The sequence below is a fragment of the Xenopus tropicalis genome, chromosome 4, assembly GCF_000004195.4.
Source record: "Xenopus tropicalis strain Nigerian chromosome 4, UCB_Xtro_10.0, whole genome shotgun sequence".
NCBI lineage: Eukaryota > Metazoa > Chordata > Amphibia > Anura > Pipidae > Xenopus > Xenopus tropicalis.
Window position 1 is genome coordinate 138,584,828 of NC_030680.2, and position 23,654 is coordinate 138,608,481.

The 23,654-nt window shown below is 42.0% G+C and overlaps 1 protein-coding gene across 1 annotated transcript; it reads left to right on the forward strand.

The window, feature by feature from the left end:
- Window positions 1-9,258: 9,258 nt before the first annotated feature.
- Window positions 9,259-17,746, forward strand: arpc4 (actin related protein 2/3 complex subunit 4; the record flags this gene model as incomplete). The annotated part of the gene is given in 5 exon segments (NM_001004844.1): window positions 9,259-9,378; window positions 10,904-11,015; window positions 12,725-12,820; window positions 15,070-15,240; window positions 16,834-17,746. Coding segments are annotated over 5 exon segments (505 nt in total), but the record flags the coding sequence as incomplete, so codon positions are not given.
- Window positions 17,747-23,654: the final 5,908 nt, after the last annotated feature.

The following is a 23,654-nucleotide window of genomic DNA, read 5'->3' on the forward strand; positions in this document are numbered from 1 at the left end:
ACTGCTAATAGACAGTTGGCTAGGCAACATTTCAATTCTGGGATTACTTCCCCTTTAAAATATGTGGGTGTCTTTACTGGAGCAAGAACTGTCCTTTGGGCAGGTTGTGAGTTTCTACTTATGATTGACTGGTTTTGTTTATTTTCTTATCACTGGCTTGCCCATAGCACTTGTGTATCTTGAGCAGGGATCCCCAACCTTTTTGTTTTTACCTGTGAGCCACAGTCAGATGTAAAAAGAGTTGGGGAGCAACACAAGCCTAAAAAATGTCAATCCAAATATAGAGGAGAGCACCATAAAGCAGAATTCTGCTCAAATGCTATTTATTTCAGACCAAAATACACAACATGTTTCGGGCAATGTGACGCCGTTTTTTACTTGATAAAGGGCATCACATTGCCCGAAACATGTTGTGTATTTTGGTCGGAAATAAATAGCATTTGAGCAGAATTCTGCTTTATGGTGCTCTCCTCTATATTTGGATTGTGTTGAAGGGCTCAGCGGTGTGCCTTGCGAGGATTGATGCATCAAGCCTGATCTAAGGGCTGTGCGGTTGAATACCTGTTTGTTGACTTTTAAGCCTGGGTTGCCAAATAAGGGCTGTGATTGGCTATTTCATAGCCCCTAAATGGACTGGCCGCCTATAGGAGGTTCTGTTTGGCAGTACAACTGGTTTTTATGGAACCAAAACTTGCCCCAATCCAGGAATTCCAAAATAAGCACCTGCTTTGAGGCTACTGGGTGCAACACCCAAGGGGTTGGGGAGCAACATGTTACTCACGAGCCACTGGTTGGGGATCACTGATCTTGAGGGACAGTGACCCATTCCTTAGGAACCTTGATGTAGTAAATGTATGTATGTATAGAAAAATTAGCACTGGCACTCTAGAGCTGTATACGGGACAAGCCCTTCAAATATCTTTATTACGGAAATGCAACGTTTCGAGGCACAAAGTAGCCCCTATGCTCATGCCAATGTCAAGGTATTTTATCATACTGTTTGTTTAATTTAATGCCGATGTCGTGCATATACAGTTCTGTATTTTACATTTTGTTTTTATTACTTCCTGTTTAATGGGGAAATGAATGGAGAATAATCAAGTTGGAACAATAGCTACATTTATTGCCTTCAGTTTTCAACAGCACTCTGTTTGTACCTGTGTTAACATGGGTGTTCTTTCTCAGCCCAAAAGTAAATTGGTTCCTGTGTGTGATAGGGAAAATTAGATTGTAAGTTCTACTGGGACAGGGGCTGACGTGAATAGTTAAATGTGTTTTTGCAGTAAAGCCCCATGCAGTATTCTGGTTCTGTATAAACTAAGCATGATACAATAGCAAAAAGTAGGAAATGTGTAACTATGTGTTTATAATAGTGATTTCTAGTTGATGGAAGTGAACATGGGGGTGCTCAGCCTTAATGCCAGTTGGGAAAGATTTAGGGAAAAGAAAGCCCAGCTCTAAGGGATGGGTGAGATTAGAGGTGAATGCTTGTTGTCCTGGATATATGGCAAAATGACTGATATAGTGTTCTCTATGTGTAATCTCCTTATGTCTGAGGGGGACCCGATTAAGGGTCAAACCCCCAAGTGGTGCTTAAGCCGAAATATTCTGACAATCGCTGGTCTATATTGTTAGTGAGTAAGAAAAGTAAATCTGATGCTGAAAAAAAACATCGGCAGAGATTTGACTGCTGGTATGATGATTGGGTCAGGTTTTAACATGTTCAGCCGCAGTTGTTCAGCCTGAATAGAAGGGTTGGGGCGGAGGGGAGTGAGCTGGGGTGGGAGACAAGTCTTGGGGTTTTATTTAGAACAACCTGCAAAGCTCCCCAAGGGGCAGTCAGAAAAAGGGAATAGCCCCAAGCTGGGAGACTTACCCCCATATGTAATAAAAGGCACTAAGTTTGCCCAGGAGCAGTAAGCCATAGCAACTAATTAGCAAATACTTTTAAACAGGTGACCAGTAAATGCAGCTTGCTGATTGGTTGTTATGGGTTACTGCTCCTGGGCAATCTTAATGAATTTTATTGCATAACCCTGTTAAAGTATATCAACAGATGTGATGGGGAGGTTAATCCTGAGAATGGAGGGAGGGCTGTATAGACTTGGGAAGTGCTGTATTTAAACATATACTTGTATCTATAACACACACACAGATGGATCTAATACAGGGATCCCCAACCTTTTATACCTGTGAGCCTCATTCAAATGGAAAAAATGTTGGGGAGCAACACAAGCATGGAAATAGTTCCTGGGGGTGAAAATAAGAGCTATAAATGGCTATATGACAGCCCCTGTTTACTGGAAGCTTACAGAAGGCTCTGTTTGGCAATTTCACTGGATTTTTATGCACTCAAAGCTGCCTCCTAACCCGGAATTCAAAAAAAGCACCTGCTTTGAGGCCACTGGGAGCAACATCCAAAAGGTTGGAGAGCAACATTTTGCTTCTGAACCACTGGCTGGGGATCACTGATCTAATATATATAGATATAAAAGCTGTAGCAGTATTAAAGTGAGGAAGGGGGTTAGCTGGTGTGCCAATCACTTCCTTCTCTTCCTAGGTCTGTGTTGGCTCAGTTCCTAAGAGGAAAGTTGGCTCCCTAAAGTTAATCATTAAAGTCACGTTATCTTATATTTGCTGCAGTGTTTATATTAATGTGTAATTGGAATCCTTGGTGTCAGGAAGTTTCCATTAAAGCCAGTGGCAGGCTGAATGGTTGGGCCCAGCTGCTTCTCTGCTAATAAACACAAATGGAGAATATACCCCCATGTGCTATGAGCCTTTTAAATAGGATGTACCCTCAAAGTTGCCCCTGTAGGATCTGTTTGAGGGAGCCGGTATTTTCTCATGGCACATAGAGAGCAGCAGGCTGGCGTTGGCTATAGCAAGCACGGTCTCCGTATACGCAGAATAGCAGAAGCATAGGATGCAACGTGTCCTTACCTCAACCCGACATAAACATTGCTCCTTATCAAATACGCTGTTATTAGATGTCTCTATTCTATGAGATTCTTTTAAATGGTTCCATTAACGCCCTCAATGCAGAACACGTAGGTGCTTGTACTCTAGTGTTACAGATGAGCATTCTACATTGCAATCAGAAGCAATAAAAATGCAGAAAGCCACTGAATAATCTCTCAGCTCAATGATTGGAATCCCCAGACTGGCATAGTAATCTACTGGGTGTTTGTAATGCAAAAAATAAGGAACTGGAGATGCTGAAATTGCATTTTGATATAAAGGGAACCTTTCAGTGACTGCTCCATCCAGTAGCAGAGAAGTACGTGGGTCTTTACAGATTGGATCGGTAATGTGATAGATAGATCTATTAAGCCATTGGCTTGGTTTGTTGATATCTGGGTATCAAAATGGGATTTTTTGGTATTCTCTCTTTTTTTTTTTTTTTTTTTTTTATATAGCTCCAACATATTCTGCAGCTCTTTACAGAGATTTTACATCATTCACTTTAGTCCCTGGCCCAATGGAGCTTACAATCTAAGGTCCCTATAACAACTCAGAGCATCAAAGCAAAACTGGTGTCAGCTTTGCAAAAGTGAACATTAAGTTACAGTAACGCCAAAAAATGAAAGTGCATAAAAGTAATTAAATTATAATGTGCTATTGCCTTGCCCTGGTAAAACTGGTGGGTTTGCCTCAATTTGCAATCAAGTTGCTGTAGCCATGGGGGCAGCCATAAAGCAGAAAATGCACAGGTTACTTAGCAGATAACAGATAAAACCCTATTGTATTCTACAGAGCTTATCTGTTAGCTGCTATGTAACCTGTGCTTTTTCTCCATTTTTCCAGCTTGATTGTCTGCCCCTGTGGCTATACAGCATGGTATTTATATAACTGTAGTATTCATTCTGCCTGCCAGTGCAGGGTAACAGTACATTATAATTTAATTACACCAAAAAATGAAAGTGTTTTAAAGTTACTGTTCCTTTCAGTGTGTAACCAAGGCCCTGTGATGGTGTGTCAGGGCACGCTCACATACCTCCCAGCACAATAGCCCCACAGCATGCAGGAATGTCCTAAATTACTCTTACCAGTGGTATGTATGGAATACGGGTCGGACCGGCTGGAGATTATCCCTCTCTTGATAACTGGACAGTCTGCTGCTAAGGGCAGTCTGACATGTTTGTATTAAACACATTTGTTTCTGCTAAGGGATTATATTACAGGCAAGAACGTTTGAAATGTTTTAATAAGAGCCTTTGTTTTACCCCTAAATAGTTCAGTGTTTAGACTTATGTTTCAGTTTATTCTTCTCTGTTCCGGCTACATTTAACTGTACAGTTTATCACTGATAAAGGGTTCTATGAGTTGGACACATGCGCAATATCTTAGAATTCCTGCCCAGGCCTGAAGCTGGGGATTTGTCCCCCTGCCATTTGTAGCTTTCTAAGTTGGGGAAAAATGCTAGAAATTTAGTGTATTTCTAAGCACGGCAGTCAGTATTAGTGAGCGTTAATAGCCAGCATTTATTAATACACTGATACAGGGCCACATGTACTATGTCATCAAAGTCTGGCAAACTAACATGTAGTTCAGTGCTATCCAGCTTATTACATATAGTGGGCCGGTTATACAGCATGTTGGAGGTTTGGACTAAATTAAAAAGCTGATGTCATGGAGTAAAGTTTATTAAGCTTTAGTGCATACTGGGGGTCATAAAAATCCTTTGGAGGGCCGTGATGTAGTGTATTACAGGAGGAGAAAAGGCCTAAACGTTAGGCACCTTCTAGTGATTCTAATTGTTTGTTTATCTGAGACCCTGGGGCAGCACTCCTCTTACTGCCCCGGTAGAAGCACCATGCCGCCATCTTCTTGCTGGATGCTCTCTATGGTTTGGTTCTGGGGTGCTGGCGCAGTAGAGCGAAAAACCAAATTAAGAAGCATAAATATGGAATTTTACTTAAGTCTGTTATAACTGCCCGTCATGGCATCCACACGCGGAACTTTGGCTGATGTTTAAGGGATTCCATAGCCGGGAATGAGTATTGCTTTACCCAGCTGAGTGGTTGGATCTGACTGAATTAAGTAATTCTGTACCTTGGTACAGGTATGTGATCCTTCATCCGGAAACCTGTTATCCAGAAAGTTCCACATTACGGAAAGGCCATCTCCCACAGACTCCATTATAAGCAAATAATTCTGATTTTTAACATTTATTTTCTTTTTCTCTGTAGTAATAAAACAGTACCTTGTACTTGATCCCAACTAAAGGTGGCCATACACGTGGCGATCCGACGATGTTTCGTACGACCATCGGTCGCACGAAACATCGTAAGATCCGCCACACACCATTCAGGACTGAATCGGCAGGTAAGGAGGTAGAAACAATAGGATTTCTACCTCCTTCTGCCGATTCAGCTCTGAAGGGAGAATTTTGGTCAGGCGCCTTCTATGGCGCCCGATCAAAATTTTCAAACTTGTCCGATCGGCGAGTCGTCCGATATCGGCAGCTTCCTGCGATATCGGTCGACTCGCCGACATGCCATACACGCACCGATTATCGTACGAAACGAGGTTTCGTACGATAATATCGGTGCGTGTATGGCCACCTTAAGATACAATTACCCCTTATTGGGGCAGAACAGCCCTATTGGGTTTATTTCATGGTTAAATGATTCCCTTTTCTCTGTAATAATAAAACAGTACCTGTACTTGATCCCAACTAAGATATAATTACCCCTTATTGGGGGCAGAACAGCCCTATTGGGTTTATTTCATGGTTAAATGATTCCCTTTTCTCTGTAATCATAAAACAGTACCTGTACTTGATCCCAACTAAGATATAATTACCCCTTATTGGGGGCAGAACAGCCCTATTGGGTTTATTTAATGGTTAAATGATTCCCTTTTCTCTGTAATAATAAAACAGTACCTGTACTTGATCCCAACTAAGATATAATTACCCCTTATTGGGGGCAGAACAGCCCTATTGGGTTTATTCAATATTTAAATGATTTTTAGCAGACTTAAGCTATAGAGATCCAAATTACGGAAAGAACCCTTATCCAGGAAACACCAGGCCCTGAACATTCTGGATAACAGGTCCCATACCTGTACCTAAGATAAAGGGGTATCGGTACCAAATGGTTATAATAAAGAGTACCAGAAAGAAAATATCTAGCCTTCTGTTTGTTTTTATATGATTTTAGTGGAGGAAGTTCCTTTTTGGTCATAAATATGCCCCAAATGTTGTGGAATTTACTAGAAACTGAATTTGGTTGTTGCTTTTGACTGGTTGTTGATGTCCATCTCTGGACTTCAGGAAAAGCATTAACAGGATTGGCTTGTATTGGGGAATAATTACCACTAATGTGCCACACTGTTTTGGATATTCCCTACCTACTGTATTGTAAATGGGACTTAGTAGAAACACAAAGAATGATATGCTGGTATTTGCTTGCATCTGCCCCAAAGGCCGTGGTCCTGTTGTAAAAATGACTGCTCTACTGAATCAACATTAGTGTTGTGCGTGGCCCTTATCTGCTGTGAATGGCCCTAGGGTACAAGATACTAAATGCATTTATGGCACCTACAGCCTCAAAGGTATTTTGTGCATGACACAACAAGCTGAGACTGCTGCCTCTCTATTCTCTGCCCTAATAGTTCTGACTGTTAAAATGGTAAAGCGAATGTCTGCCAATAAAGCTGTGCAAAAGCGTGTAAGGATTACCTGCTACTGGGTTTCAAGAGACAGAACCAGCAGTGCAGACAGAAAACACTCTAACCATTGAAAATTTGTATTGAACATGTTAAAAAAAATCTTAATTTTTCATCGGGAGCACATTTTATTTTTTAAAGGGTAGATGGCATATAAATTAACATTTAGTTTTTAGACAGTGATATTCTGAGATAATTGGCAACTGGTTATCTGTCCAGTATGGAAATTTAGCTGCTATCTGGTTGCTATTGCTAGGGTCCAATTTACCCTAGCAACCAGGCAGAGGTTGGATTGAGAGTCTGGGAAATGTATAGGAGAGGACTGGATAGAAAGATATGGAATAAAAACTAAAAATAACAATACAATTGTAGCTTCACAGAGCAATAGTGTTGTGACTGAGGACAGTTATCAGAAGAAGAAGGCAAATCATTTAAAAACTATAATAAAACCATGATATATTATTATATAATAAAATATGAAGTTCTTAAACTATCTAATACTAAAATTAAAGGTGAACTATCCCTTTAAAGTTATTTTTGTATGGCAGTGTTTTTCCGAGGGTAAATATGGTTCCCATGGGTGAATGTAAATCATTTACAGCCCAAACCTCCCGACATTACAAGCCTTTAGCACAAATACAAAGCGTATTTCAGAGACTATTTCTGCATACAGAGTTATTGGTTAGAGTCGGCGTGTTGTAAGAACCCAGTGGCTTTTCTTTGGTGTTAAATTCACAGTTTTTCAGTTAGTCAGCCGGCTCCCAAAATAGAGCTTTGTGGTTAGTGGTGCTCGCGGAGGCAAGAAGCTGCGCTTTTATTTTCAGTGCAAAGTACAAGTCGTATTGATGTGAGACGCATTCCTGCCGGGCCCTTTGTGCCAGTGATTGGAGGGAGTGGGCACACATACTGGGCACTGCCAGAGCTTGTCATTTACCAGCGATTGCACTATTATGGGGTTATGTAATAAAAGGAACTAAATTTGCCCAGGAGCAGTAACCCATAGCAACCAGTCAGTAGGAAGCATTTGCTGGTCACCTGTTTAAAAGCAAACACCTTATTGGTTGCTATGGGTAACTGCTCCTGAGCAAACAGTGCATTTTATTACATATGGGGAAATGAATATTAATAAATCCTATATATAGCACTGATTTAGTACACAGCTTTACTTCCCGTGTGAAATGTTGCCAACCTTTTATTTTTGGGGTTTACATCCCTTTATAAGAACCCCATGTGTATAGTATACAGATATGGGATCCCTTATCTTGAAAACCTGTTATACAGAAAGCCTTAAATTATGGAAAGGGCAAATCCCATCAATATCCCTCAATTCTAATCAATTCTGATTTTTATAAATGATTCCCTTTTCTCTGTAATTATAAAATAGTGACTTGTACTTGATCCCAACTAAGATATAATTACCCCTTATTGGGGGCAGAACAGCCCTATTGGGTTTATTTCATGGTTAAATGATTCCCTTTTCTCTGTAATAATAAAACAGTACCTGTACTTGATCCCAACTAAGATATAATTACCCCTTATTGGGGGCAGAACAGCCCTATAGGGTTTATTTAATGGTTAAATGATTCCCTTTTCTCTGTAATAATAAAACAGTACCTGTACTTGATCCCAACTAAGATATAATTACCCCTTATTGGGGGCAGAACAGCCCTATTGGGTTTATTTAATGGTTAAATGATCCCCTTTTCTCTGTAATAATAAAACAGTACCTGTACTTGATCCCAACTAAGATATAATTACCCCTTATTGGGGGCAGAACAGCCCTATTGGGTTTATTTAATGGTTAAATGATTCCCTTTTCTCTGTAATAATAAAACAGTACCTGTACTTGATCCCAACTAAGATATAATTACCCCTTATTGGGGGCAGAACAATCCTGGTGACATGATTTTTTAGCACATTGAAGGTATGTTGATGCAAATTAATATTTCCAGACCCCTTATCCGGAAAACCCCCAGTTCCAAGCACTCTGGATAGCTGTAGTGCATAGCTATTTATGCTGAGTACGCTGCATCTCCCAAGAATGAGACATTTCCTCTCCTGTGGCTTGAAGCCTGGCATCTGAAAGCCAGTATTGCTTGTGCTTCCCAGCAGGAAATTACTTTTCTACCCCTCCTGCCCACGTTGTTGGCACAGCTACTCTCTAGGCTAGCAGCGTTTCTGTGATATCATTTCTCATTTTTTAATATGGTGCCTTGTGAGCATAAAGTACAGACTAGGTTTGCGTATAGGTATTTCTCGTATTTCTCTGTACTAACCCCAGTTCAGCAGGAACAGCCCCCTCAGTTTTATCATTGCCTGATCAGGAAAAATGCCATAAAATTATGGCAGCAGGTATTCCCCTGTACGAAGCACAATTCCCAGTGTATTACTCTATTACTGCTTTCTAAGATGGGGCACTGTTTACACTGGCCAGTGCCACTGCACATAAGGGATCCTACAGCAACCCTAAGCATGCTGGGAGTTTGAATGAAGCTATATCTGAAGCGATGCATATTGTCTATACACTTTATATAGAAGCAGACTGTTTCTGAATTCCCATTTTTTTTTTCTCTTCTCTACTCAGACTGCTACACTTCGCCCGTACCTCAACGCAGTTCGCGCCACTTTACAGGCAGCGTTATGCTTGGAAAACTTCTCATCCCAAGTGGTGGAGCGACATAATAAGCCCGAAGTGGAAGTCAGGTAAGGTTTAAGGCAGGCAGATGGTTTGAGTTAGCACGCTAAGCTAAATACATGACACACTTCCTAGATATGTTCTTTCTTAAGTGGTTTTAGTGATTGTGCAATTTTTTAAGCAGGGCACATCATGTGACTGTTTATTGAGGAAATGTGTTGCAGAAGTTTTGTTTCTCTCCTTACATACAGTCCTAAATATACATAATGTCCTAAATATATGCAGCCTGTTTCAGAGGATATAGTTTCTCCAGTCTGAGGGGAACCACAAATGTACTGTAATTAATGTTTAAATAATTCCCTTTTCTCTGTAATAATAAAACAGTACCTGTACTTGATCCCAACTAAGATATAATTACCCCTTATTGGGGCAGAACAGCCCTATTGGGTTTATTTAATGGTTAAATGATTCCCTTTTCTCTGTAATAATAAAACAGTACCTGTACTTGATCCCAACTAAGATATAATTACCCCTTATTGGGGGCAGAACAGCCCTTTTGGGTTTATTTAATGGTTAAATGATTCCCTTTTCTCTGTAATAATAAAACAGTACCTGTACTTGATCCCAACTAAGATATAATTACCCCTTATTGGGGGCAGAACAGCCCTATTGGGTTTATTTCATGGTTAAATGATTCCCTTTTCTCTGTAATAATAAAACAGTACCTGTACTTGATCCCAACTAAGATATAATTACCCCTTATTGGGGCAGAACAGCCCTATTGGGTTTATTTAATGGTTAAATGATTCCCTTTTCTCTGTAATAATAAAACAATACCTGTAATTGATCCCAACTAAGATATAATTACCCCTTATTGGGGCAGAACAGCCCTTTTGGGTTTATTTAATGGTTAAATGATTCCCTTTTCTCTGTAATAATAAAACAGTACCTGTACTTGATCCCAACTAAGATATAATTACCCCTTATTGGGGGCAGAACAGCCCTATTGGGTTTATTTCATGGTTAAATGATTCCCTTTTCTCTGTAATAATAAAACAGTACCTGTACTTGATCCCAACTAAGATATAATTACCCCTTATTGGGGCAGAACAATCCTATTGGGTTTAATTTATGTTTTATTGATTTTTTATTAGATTTAAGGTATGGAGATCCAAATTACAGAAAGGCCCCTTTTCTGGAATACCCTTGGTCCTGAGCGTTCTGGATAACGGGTCCTATACCTGTACTATATTTTATAAAGCGATGGGGGAAGTAATTGCTCTAAAGGCCCATAAGAAATAAAGCTGGCTATACATGGGCTACCAACTTTGCCCCCTCCAGACCAAATTGGCAGCTTCTTGGTCTGTCTATGGGGCTTGCTCTGGCTGAAAGCCGGATTTGCCTGAAACCATATCAGAACCCTAAAAGTCATGTGATGGCCAGCAGCACAGGCAGGAATGGCTGTTAAGAACAGGGGGCAGATTTTACACGTAAATGTAAATGAGGATTTTTGGACAGAAATATGCCCCTTGTGTGCAACCAATCACTGTTACCAAGTTCTAATTCCTGTATTTATTGTTGTCTTTTATATAGGAGTAGCAAAGAGCTGCTCTTACAGCCAGTGGTTATTAGTCGAAATGAGAAGGAAAAAGTACTCATTGAGGGATCTATTAACTCTGTGCGTGTCAGCATTGCAGTAAAACAGGTAAGAGTCTTTCTTGGGGTTTTTATTTTAACATGGTTTGTGTGCTCTGTTAGCAGGGTTTGGTTTCGGCCTAATACACGGTCGTGGCCGAACTGAATTCAAATCCTAACTAGCATATTTTTACCCCTTCCGGATCCTAATTCGCATGGGATGGATTAGGGGGTTTGGCCGAACCCAAAAAACTGTTATCCCTATCTGTTACACATCATTTCAGGACAATAGACATCCAGTATGTTTCAAAACTATAGGGCTGATTTAGTAATTATTATGAAAGAATTAAATCCCATGATCAGTAGTGTTTATTGCTACAGCGACTGCATAAAAAATAAGACTTATTTACTATGTCACATGAACACACTTTCCAGGATCTGATCAATATTGATTAAATCTGCTAGAAAAAAAAATTCCGTTTTAGCTTCCTATCGGATTCACATCTTAAACCAGCTATTGGTCTGACTAGTTTGGGATAACACATTTTGAAGTCTAGGACAATGATGAATATATTGAATAGTATTTATCAAATTCATCAGTAAATATAAATCAGTTTTTAAAAGTTTCTTCACAAACTTGGGTTTGAATCCCTGGAAGTCCTGCAGTAAGTCAGCAGGTTTGAGAGTTTACATTTAAGTAAAATTGACATGATTAAAACAGAGCGGATTCCATGCACTTAAAACTCAGCCTGCATTGCCTTTATATGGTCACAGAACCCCTCATTGACTTCTAATATCCTTATCATTTACAGTAGGGGGTACATTATCCCATATAATACATGAGTGATACTCAGAGTTCCCTGTATAACTCAGCCTGCAGCCTTGTGCCTTTATATGGGCACAGAACCCCTCAGTGACTGCTAATATCCTTATCATTTACAGTAGGGGGTACATTATCCCTTATAATACATGAGTGATACTCAGAGTTCCCTGTATAACTCAGCCTGCAGCCTTGTGCCTTTATATGGGCACAGAACCCCTCAGTGACTGCTAATATCCTTATCATTTACAGTAGGGGGTACATTATCCCTTATAATACATGAGTGATACTCAGAGTTCCCTGTATAACTCAGCCTGCAGCCTTGTGCCTTTATATGGGGACAGAACCCCTCAGTGACTGCTAATATCCTTATCATTTACAGTAAGGGGTACATTATCCCTTATAATACACGAGTGATACTGCACAATGTGTCAGTCAAGTCTATTTTTGGGAAGGGGTGAATTTACATTACACCATTACTGCAAAGGGATGGATTGTCCCCCAGAAATGTTGATTGTGTTATTTTCTATTGGCACAATAGTAAGCTCTTTTTTGTTGTTGGTTGTTTTCACACTGCTAATGGGATGTTGCTGTATGTCCAGGGATATTGCACCACCCCTCTGTGTGTGTTAAATAAAGGGAAGTGTGACTACAGATCTCCCTGGACCTACTCAGATTTTCCTGACTTGCAAAACATCAGGTCTGTACTTGTGCCTTTATATGGTCCAAGAACTCTCAATTCTAAGCTCCATATATATATTTCAATAGGTTCCGTACATGAAGCGGTTTTATTTGTATGCAATGCATTGTGGGGATTGCAGTTGTGCAGAGGTTGCACATAATGGGCCCCCAGTGTGAAACCTTAATTCTGTATATCCCCCTGTTATTTATTGTGATTGTATTTAATGGATACATGTGGCCTTTGTGACATTAACAGAGATTTTTCTCCCACCCTTTAGGCAGATGAAATTGAAAAGATCTTATGTCATAAATTCATGCGCTTCATGATGATGAGAGCTGAAAATTTCTTTATTCTGCGCAGAAAGCCTGTAGAGGTAACTACGGAAGAGAACAGTGGTATATAATGCAGGGTATACCCTAGGCTTTAAAGGAACAGTAACACCAAAATAATGGAAATATCAAAGTAATTAAAATATAATATAGTGGTGTCCTGCAATGGTAAATGTTATGGGTTTAGCTCCAAAACCCTACTATACTTTATATATAAACAAAGCTGCCATAGGGGTAGCTATTGAATTTGAAATAGGGCTAGATAGCACAGGTTACATAGCAGACGACATATACACTCGTTAAAACACCATTGTATGCTACAGAGCTTATCTGTTTTCTGCTATTGAACTTGTGTCTTGTCGCTTTTTATCACACTTGAATGGCTGCACCCATGGCTACACAGCAGCTTATTCTATATTATAGAATATTATATCTACTATTGTAGTCATTATGAAGCAAGCACACAACTTTTACCAGTGCAGGGTTTTGCTAAAATACATTAGAATTAGAATCAGAATATTTAATATATAAAGATACAGCCTGGTTACCACTATTTGCCAATGTAATGACATTTTCCAAGGTTTCAACAGTGTTTTTTTTCCAGTGAAATCCCATTTGGGACAAAAAGCATTGTGTGCAATTATCCTTAAAGGGAAACTATACCCCCAAACAATGTAGGTCTCTATAAAAATATATTGCATAAACAAGCTCATATGTAAAACCCTGCTTCATCTAAATAAACCGTTTTCATAAAAATATAGTTTTTTATGGGACCTGTTATCCAGAATGCTCGGGACCTGGAGTTTTCCAGATAAGGGGTCTTTCCATAATTCGGATCTCCTACCTTAAATCTGCTAATAAAATTATTTAAACAGTAATTAAACCCAATAGGATTATTTTAGCTCCAGTAAGCGTTAATGATACCTTAGTACAAAGTACTGTTTTATTACAGAGAAAAGGGAATCATTTAACCATGAAATAAACCCAATAGGGCTGTTCTGCCCCAATAAGGGGTAATTATATCTTAGTTGGGATCAAGTACAGGTACTGTTTTATTATTACAGAGAAAAAGGAATCATTTAACCATGAAATAAACCCAATAGGGCTGTTCTGCCCCAATAAGGGGTAATTATATCTTAGTTGGGATCAAGTACAGGTACTGTTTTATTATTACAGAGAAAAGGGAATCATTTAACCATGAAATAAACCCAATAGGGCTGTTCTGCCCCCAATAAGGATTAATTATATCTTAGTTGGGATCAAGTACAGGTACTGTTTTATTATTACAGAGAAAAGGGAATCATTTAACCATTAAATAAACCCAATAGGGCTGTTCTGCCCCCAATAAGGGGTAATTATATCTTAGTTGGGATCAAGTACAGGTACTGTTTTATTATTACAGAGAAAAGGGAATCATTTTTAAAAATGTGAATTATTTGATTAAAATGGAGTCTGTGGGAGACTCTGAACTTTCTGGATAATGGGTTTCCGGATAAGAGGTCTGATACCTGTATGTGCTATTGGGTAATCCTACATAGAAAACTGCCATTTTAAGTACTAAGGGCCGCCCCCTGGGATCATAGGATTCACAGTGCACACAAACAAGCCAAGGCACACATACATGCTAGGCCCCATCAGCCAATGAATGGGCAGAGTTCTGCCTTTTGCTCCCACACTACTTCCTGTTACAGTTAGAGCTGCATCACTTCCTGTCAGCTGATCTCTGAGGGAGCACACAGCCCATCACTAAATGGCGGCTCAAGGGAAAGGATGTAAAAGGGCAATATTTACTGATATATATATTCCAGTTAGATACTTTAGTCGGTCATTTAACATAATATAAACTATCTGTTGGTTAGGTATTCATTCTGGGGGTATAGTTTTCCATTAAAGGATATGTTAGCCTTTTTATTGTAAACTTCCTAAACAGCCCCCAGAATAACAAACCTTCCTTCCTGCATTCAGTCTATAATGTTTCTAAATCACAAGCTGAAAGCTGCAACTCATTGAAGCTCCACCCTCTTTTCAAAAATGATGTGAGACTGAATGCAGGGGGGAAGATGTGTTATTCTGGGCACTATGTAGAGTAATGTATTTAAGTCCTAGCTTACTTCAACTGAGTTGGTATCACTTTTATGCCATTTAGCCTGACATTCCTTGCAATGTTCTCTGCAGCTTGTGGGTTGGCTGCTATAATGAATTAATCCGGTGTGTGTGGGAGAGACTGGGCTTATGCCAGCGGGGCTATGGCTATAGATCCAATGTGTTCTGATGAACATGTTCCCGTTACCAGGGATACGATATCAGCTTCCTGATCACAAACTTCCACACGGAGCAGATGTACAAGCACAAACTGGTCGACTTTGTGATTCATTTCATGGAGGAGATTGACAAGGAGATCAGCGAGATGAAGCTGTCAGTCAATGCTAGAGCACGTATCGTAGCCGAGGAGTTCCTGAAGAATGTAAGCGAGAATTTCATTTACCTACGAGAAAGCTTTCTTTAAGTTGTGCCAATACATGTGGGCAGTACTATGGTTCTGGCCCTTACAACAGCCAGTAGACTCTAAATTATCTCTTTATAATAATATACATGTCAGCTATATGATTAAAGAATGCATGTCCGGGTTTAAACAACATGGCCGACAGAAGCAACAGACTTAGCACCTTAGACAACTCAGGTAGCCTATTGGCTTGTGTAGGTTGCCTTTCCTATGTACTGTCTGACAGATACATGGCTAAAAATGGCCCAAAATTATCAGGCAGGTTAGAAAATCCTCTTGGACGAGGACCACATCTTCCTGTTGATGCAGTCCTTTCCTAACTGGGGCCTGCATTATGATTCTGGGGGGCAAATAATTCAGCCTAATTTGGTAAGATCTTGTTTAGCTACCCTGCCAATCGAGAGAATCTTTACATGTATCTCTTGGATGATGCCCTATTCAGGTTTTTGCTTTGGGGGGGATATGAACTCAGTAGGAGCCCTATGATAGGTGATAAGAACCTTGTGGCCTTTTAAATAATATTAAGCACTGTATAGTACATGTACTTAAAAAGATAAGTAAAACATTTAAAAATGTAAAATTGATGAGAGTGCTATTCTAAGCACTTTTGCAATTTATAGTCATTTGTTTTTGAATTTCAACATATTAAGGGGCTTATGTACTGTCAATATGAATACATTTTGTCACAACAGCGCCACCTGCTGGTCAGTTACCCACCATGATGTTGTCGAGGAAGTTTCAAGAGAAAGAAAGATGGCTGGTCTGGAAAGATATGAGAAATGTTATCTGAGGTGTCTAATATTTTTCCTAACCAGAAGAACATTAGACCAGCCTTCTTTTTTTTTTCTCCTGACAACTTCCTTGACAAAATCATGGTCGGAAACTGACCAGCAGGCGGAGCTGTTAGAACAGCGCTCCTATCAATTTTACATTCACTTATTTTGAAGGTTTTCTTATAATTTAACTAGTCCATTCACACAGCAAGCAGTGCATGGTTATATTAGCCCTTCCCCATCCCCTTTTGTTGGGCAGGGAAATAGGCGGACTGGCATTTTGTGTCTCTGTGCAGACTATGAGAAAATTACAAGTGTCCCACGGGAGCACTTACCGCTATGATCTACGTGTGCTACACGCGAGCCAACTCCCAGATGGCCCCAAACATCAAGTAGAAAAAATATATATAGCAGAGCACCACAGAATAAAAATCAAAAACAAAATAACAAAAATTATTAGGTCATCTAAAAAGGCACATGTACAACAAGGACCTACGCTTTACGTGTTTTGTGGCATCCTGAGATGACCTAATTAAGACTGTTTTTGATTTTTATTCCGTGGTGTTCCGCTATATATATTTTTTCAGACTATGAGAAAACCTAGGGAGGTTTCCAGTAAAGAGGCAATATATGTCAGGAGTAGAAAAGGTAAAATTATGGGTGCCAGGTTGTTAGGCACCCCCAGTGGTGCTAGTCATTTAAGCTTCTGGGGTGGCGGTTTTTTTTTTTTTAATTTATTTTTTTAATAAGAAGGCAACTAATTAATATTTTTGTTTTTCAGTTTTAATGATTGTGGATTGGCTGCAGGATGTGACTTCCTCATTTGCTCCAGGATCTCTGCGTTGCTGCCGTCATTGGCTGGGCAGGGGATATTAGGGCCAAGGGAGGGGGCTTGCATTTAAATGCAGATTAAAGAGGCAGTGAATGTCTGTCGAAAGATACCTCCAGGGGGAAAATGTACATGGCATTTACCTTCATTCCAAAATCCCCCACAGGATGGGACAGAAATATTTTTTATTGTTATTTTGAGAGAAAAATGATGTGCTTGTCTGAATCTGTATTCCTTTTTTTTTATCATTGCTTCTATTTCCTTCTGCAGCCTCTTCAAAAGGGCCTCCCAATTCTATCCGTAAAAGCCCCCAACTGGAATCTCAGTGGCACTGAAGGGGTTAGCTTGGGTTTTCATCCTAGATACTCCCTAAAAAAAAAAAAAACTTTATTAAGGAACAAAAAAAAATAAAAATCTGCCAAGGATTGAATGATAATGTTGTACATCAGCGGGGTCTGTACTACGTTCCTACTAAGCTGCTGCCCTGCCACTTGTGTCCGCACAGGTTTGTTAAGTAGAGTTTGGGCCCAAGCGGGGATAACACATACTCCATAATACTGCCATAGTATCTAGAGGTACTGTAATCCTTGTTTTCCCTGTTACTGTGGCTATAATGTGCTCTTGTACAGCGAGGAGCTCAGCCTTGGGCTCTGAATCAGGTAGTAGCTTCCCCCCCGGTGGGCCTGACACACAGACTGTTGCCAAATGATACAGTTGAACCTTGTCACGTACTCGGAAAGGTTTACAAGGAGCTTAGTACCCGCAACACAATGGAAATTGGAAAGTTGTATCTCCTGTTTCTTCTGCTTTTTTTGCACTTACAGTAGATTTTTTCTTATTCAAAAATAAAGCCTTTTGTCCTGTCTCCTCTGGCTGCTCTATGGGGTTTTTAGTAGGATATTAGAGAGAACCTTTGTAGCTTTTGAACTACTTGCTTTTCTTTTTTTGCCTCTTTCCAGCTTTCAGATGGGGGGAACCTGACCCCGGCAGCCAAACTATTGCTCTGGAAGGCTATAATTTAATTATTATTGTTACTTTTTATTGATTACCTTCCTGTTCAGGCCTTCTGCTATTCCAGTCTGTCATTAAACCAGACTGGTTACTAGGGAAACTTGGGCCCTAGTGACCAGATAGTGACCGATACTCCACTCGGCTGCTGAAATTTAAAAACAAAAAGCATAAATATGGACTAATTCTAAATTGTCTTACAAAATCACTGTCTATATCATCTGAATGTGAATGACATCTTTAAAGGGGAACTATTGCGAAAATAAAAACTTAATATAACCTTTATCATAAGAAACTTTATGACATAACCAAGTTAGTCTTCACTATCCCCCTCTCTGCATGGTTTTTTTTTTGTTCCTCTCTTTTTCAAGTCAAATTTTGATTGACAGGTCTAATAAATCCTTTGGGGGAGTGGGGGTCTTGCACCCTTTACATATAAGATGAATTAGAGCTACTCGTTGAAACTAACTGACTCTGAAGGAGATCCTGTCTCTCTACATCTCTTTTTTTTGTATTCGACTTACCTGTCAATCAAAATCAGACCCTGACCTGCAAGAAGAGAGAATGAAGAGAGACGGGGGAGTGAAAAGTTTATAATTGATTATTGTTAGACAATTTCTAATTTCTATAAAAAAAAGATAAAGCTTATATTACATTTTCATTTGGACAGTAGTTCCCCCTTTAATCATTTGACTGCTTTGAATTTTGTTGTGTGTTGCCATTAAACAAGCGGGGCAGTGTAGCTTAAAAGGCAAGCCAAAAACATAGGATCTGTGGATCCATCACAATGGTACCTTCAGGCTGAGATCATTCATTCTGCTACACGGTTACAAGAAATGTGGCTTCCAGATATTTCCGTGCAGCACTCTGAGCGTCACAGATGCTTCCATTCTCCCCTGACACCTTGCAAATAAACAATAGCTCTGTGGGAAATACATCCAAGCGTATTCCAGATTCTCAGATTTGGAAAGTGTTTACAGTGTTTCTGCGTATCGAAGGCACCTGCTTTTGCTCTTCAGACCTGTTTAAATTAAAGGGGAAAATCACCTTTGAATACATTTTAGAATTTACCATAGAAAGCACTGATGCAACCCTGAAATCCTACGGAACTGGCCCTGCTATGAAAGCTGCCTTTTGGTTAAGCTGATGGCACCCAGAATAAGACTGCACCCATTTAAGTATAAGGTCTGGTTTCTTTGAAGGCAATATAACACAATAGGAGGGCAAAGGTACACATATGATACATTAAGCCCGTAACAAATATGAAAGCAAAGTGAAATACAAGTGGATTTTTCCAGTTATTGTAATGCAACTTTCAAGCCTTTTTATATGAGACTACACATAAACTAAGCCCGGTGCTACCAGCGACAGGAGAGAGACACAAAACAGTTTATGGCTGATTTATTCATACGTAGATTGGCCTCACTTCTGGAAGTGAAAGTTGCAATATGATCCTGTGTTCAGTATGAACAAAATAAATAAATAAATAAAATGTGCATTTGTTATAATTATAAAATGTAGTACTTTCATAAAGACTGTTTTCTCTGTAATTTGCTGTGAGTAATATTCCCACTTTGTCTCTCCACTGTTGCTGGGGGGGGGGGGGGGGCTGTGGGATAGCAGGTATAGTAGGGAGAGATGGTGCCTATAGTAGCAGTGGGGGGATAATAGCCTCTGGGAAGGGACTGGGGCTGTGGGATAGCAGGTATAGTAGGGAGAGATGGTGCCTATAGTAGCAGTGGGATAATAGCCTCTGGGAAGGGACTGTGGCTGTGGGATAGCAGGTATAGTAGGGGGAGATGGTGCCTATAGTAGCAGTGGGGGGATAATAGCCTCTGGGAAGGGACTGGGGCTGTGGGATAGCAGGTATAGTAGGGAGAGATGGTACCTATAGTAGCAGTGGGGGATAATAGCCTCTGGGAAGGGACTGGGGCTGTGGGATAGCAGGTATAGTAGGGGGAGATGGTGCCTATAGTAGCAGTGGGGGGATAATAGCCTCTGGGAAGGGACTGGGGCTGTGGGATAGCAGGTATAGTAGGGAGAGATGGTACCTATAGTAGCAGTGGGGGATAATAGCCTCTGGGAAGGGACTGGGGCTGTGGGATAGCAGGTATAGTAGGGAGAGATGGTGCCTATAGTAGCAGTGGTGGGATAATAGCCTCTGGGAAGGGACTGTGGCTGTGGGATAGCAGGTATAGTAGGGGGAGATGGTGCCTATAGTAGCAGTGGGGGGATAATAGCCTCTGGGAAGGGACTGGGGCTGTGGGATAGCAGGTATAGTAGGGAGAGATGGTACCTATAGTAGCAGTGGGGGATAATAGCCTCTGGGAAGGGACTGGGGCTGTGGGATAGCAGGTATAGTAGGGAGAGATGGTGCCTATAGTAGCAGTATGGGGATAATAGACTCTGGGAAGGGACTGGGGCTGTGGGATAGCAGGTATAGTAGGGAGAGATGGTGCCTATATTAGCAGTGGGGGGATAATAGCCTCTGGGAAGGGACTGGGGCTGTGGGATAGCAGGTATAGTAGGGAGAGATGGTGCCTATAGTAGCAGTGGGGGGATAATAGCCTCTGGGAAGGGACTGGGGCTGTGGGATAGCAGGTATAGTAGGGAGAGATGGTGCCTATAGTAGCAGTGGGGGGGATAATAGCCTCTGGGAAGGGACTGGGGCTGTGGGATAGCAGGTATAGTAGGGAGAGATGGTGCCTATAGTAGCACTGGGATAATAGCCTCTGGGAAGGGACTGGGGCTGTGGGATAGCAGGTATAGTAGGGAGAGATGGTGCCTATAGTAGCAGTGGGGGGGATAATAGCCTCTGGGAAGGGACTGGGGCTGTGGGATAGCAGGTATAGTAGGGAGAGATGGTGCCTATAGTAACAGTGGGGGGATAATAGCCTCTGGGGAGGGACTGGGGCTGTGGGATAGCAGGTATAGTAGGGAGAGATGGTGCCTATAGTAGCAGTGGGGGGATAATAGCCTCTGGGAAGGGACTGTGGCTGTGGGATAGCAGGTATAGTAGGGAGAGATGGTGCCTATAGTAGCAGTGGGATAATAGCCTCTGGGAAGGGACTGGGGCTGTGGGATAGCAGGTATAGTAGGGAGAGATGGTGCCTATAGTAGCAGTGGGATAATAGCCTCTGGGAAGGGACTGGGGCTGTGGGATAGCAGGTATAGTAGGGAGAGATGGTGCCTATAGTAACAGTGGGGGGATAATAGCCTCTGGGGAGGGACTGGGGCTGTGGGATAGCAGGTATAGTAGGGAGAGATGATGCCTATAGTAGCAGTGGGGGGATAATAGCCTCTGGGGAGGGACTGGGGCTGTGGGATAGCAGGTATAGTAGGGAGAGATGGTGCCTATAGTAGCAGTGGGGGGATAATAGCCTCTGGGAAGGGACTGGGGCTGTGGGATAGCAGGTATAGTAGGGGGAGATGGTGCCTATAGTAGCAGTGGGGGGATAATAGTCCCTGGGAAGGGACTGGGGCTGTGGGATAGCAGGTATAGTAGGGAGAGATGGTGCCTATAGTAGCAGTGGGGGGATAATAGCCTCTGGGAAGGGACTGGGGCTGTGGGATAGTAGGGAGAGATGGTGCCTATAGTAGCAGTGGGGGGATAATAGCCTCTGGGAAGGGACTGGGGCTGTGGGATAGCAGGTATAGTAGGGAGAGATGGTGCCTATAGTAGCAGTGGGGGGATAATAGCCTCTGGGAAGGGACTGGGGCTGTGGGATAGCAGGTATAGTAGGGAGAGATGGTGCCTATAGTAGCAGTGGGGGGATAATAGCCTCTGGGAAGGGACTGTGGCTGTGGAATAGCAGGTATAGTAGGGAGAGATGGTGCCTAGTACAGTACAGTGCCAGTACATGCAGACATGTCTTCAATAAGGTCCAGTCTGCGATTCAAAATAGGCCCTGGCATTTCAAGCACACAGAGGCCCAAACAGTCCCACCTGCCCAATAAATACTGACTGTCTATGGCATTGTAGGGACCCATAACTTAACATGACTCTATGGCTTTAAACCCTACCACTTCCTAGTTTATGCTGTTACTGGGCGAAGACCCATGGATCCAGTATATAGTTTTGCACATGTGCCTTATTGGTTTACAGGTTGACTCCACCCTTTGCACTCTAATATAGTGTTTAGCAAAGGGGTGGGGTTCCTCTTTGGCCGCCTCTGGGGTCTCAGGTGGATGGTCCACTGAGCCTGGGATCAACAGGGACCCAGTAAAGCCATCTCTACCCTAGAGTACCCATCTACACTCTAGAGAAGTCGGGGACAGGGACCCCGTGAATGAGGAACAGATAGACAGTTACTCTCCGTAGAGCACTTTCTAAGAAAGTGAGAAAGAGAGGGAAGGAAGCAAGGGCAGGTTCTGGCTCCAACCAGGAAAGAAGGTGGAAGTAGCCTTCCATACAGGCACTGTTGCCTCAGCATAGGGCCACGGTTAAGCCGCAGGATACAGACAAGTAACTCAACCCTGATCCATAGTCAGCTGTAGGACTCCTTAAAGCTAAAGGTATTCAACCTGAGGACTGAGGTATCTATCCAAACTGTCGAGCTGACCAGGTGCCTTTACCTTGCCCAGTCTCCCAAAAGAGGTTGGATAAACCGGTGGCTTCCTCTTTTGTTATCCTCAGAGTGATACTGTATTCTGCATTTGTGAGTATGATCTAACCCTGTGAGCTAATTGCCTAACACAATAAACCAAGTCCATTATTTACTATTTTACTCTGCACACAGTATCAGTGAGTTGTAGTTGCACTACACCCCGGGATATTTCCACTTCTGAGGGTCTGAGTCCTATGTACCTCATGCTCTAAACCTATTCTAGATGGCGCTTCCTGCTTTTAAAGCCAAATAGGGGTTACAGCATCTTACAGCCCCTCTAGTCCGGGCCTCCACTCACTGAAGCTGATCCAGTGCTGGTTCTGCAGGGCACAGAGTTGGGTGGTACATAGTGCCCAGTGAAGCTGATCCAGTGCTGGTTCTGCAGGGCACAGAGTTGGGTGGTACATAGTGCCCAGTGAAGCTGATCCAGTGCTGGTTCTGCAGGGCACAGAGTTGGGTGGGTACATAGTGCCCAGTGAAGCTGATCCAGTGCTGGTTCTGCAGGGCACAGAGTTGGGTGGGTACATAGTGGCCAGTGAAGCTGATCCAGTGCTGGTTCTGCAGGGCACAGAGTCCTAGTGCCCAGTGAAGCTGATCCGGTGCTGGTTCTGCAGGGCACAGAGTCGGGTGGGTACATAGTGCCCAGTGAAGCTGATCCAGTGTTGGCTCTGCAGGGCACAGAGTCCTAGTGCCCAGTGAAGCTGAACCAGTGCTGGTTCTGCAGGGCACAGAGTTGGGTGGGTACATAGTGCCCAGTGAAGCTGATTCGGTGCTGGTTCTGCAGGGCACAGAGTCCTAGTGCCCAGTGAAGCTGATCTGGTGCTGGTTCTGCAGGGCACAGAGTTGGGTGGGTACATAGTGCCCAGTGAAGCCGATCCGGTGCTGGTTCTGCAGGGAACAGAGTCCTAGTGCCCAGTGAAGCTGATCCAGTGCTGGTTCTGCAGGGCACAGAGTTGGGTGGGTACATAGTGCCCAGTGAAGCTGATCCGATGCTGGTTCGCAGGGCACAGAGTTGGGTGGGTACATAGTGCCCAGTGAAGCTGATCCGGTGCTGGTTCTGCAGGGCACAGAGTTGGGTGAGTGCATAGTGCCCAGTGAAGCTGCAGTATTGCTGGGTGGCACAGAGCTGGGTGGGTACACAGTGCCCACTATAGATGT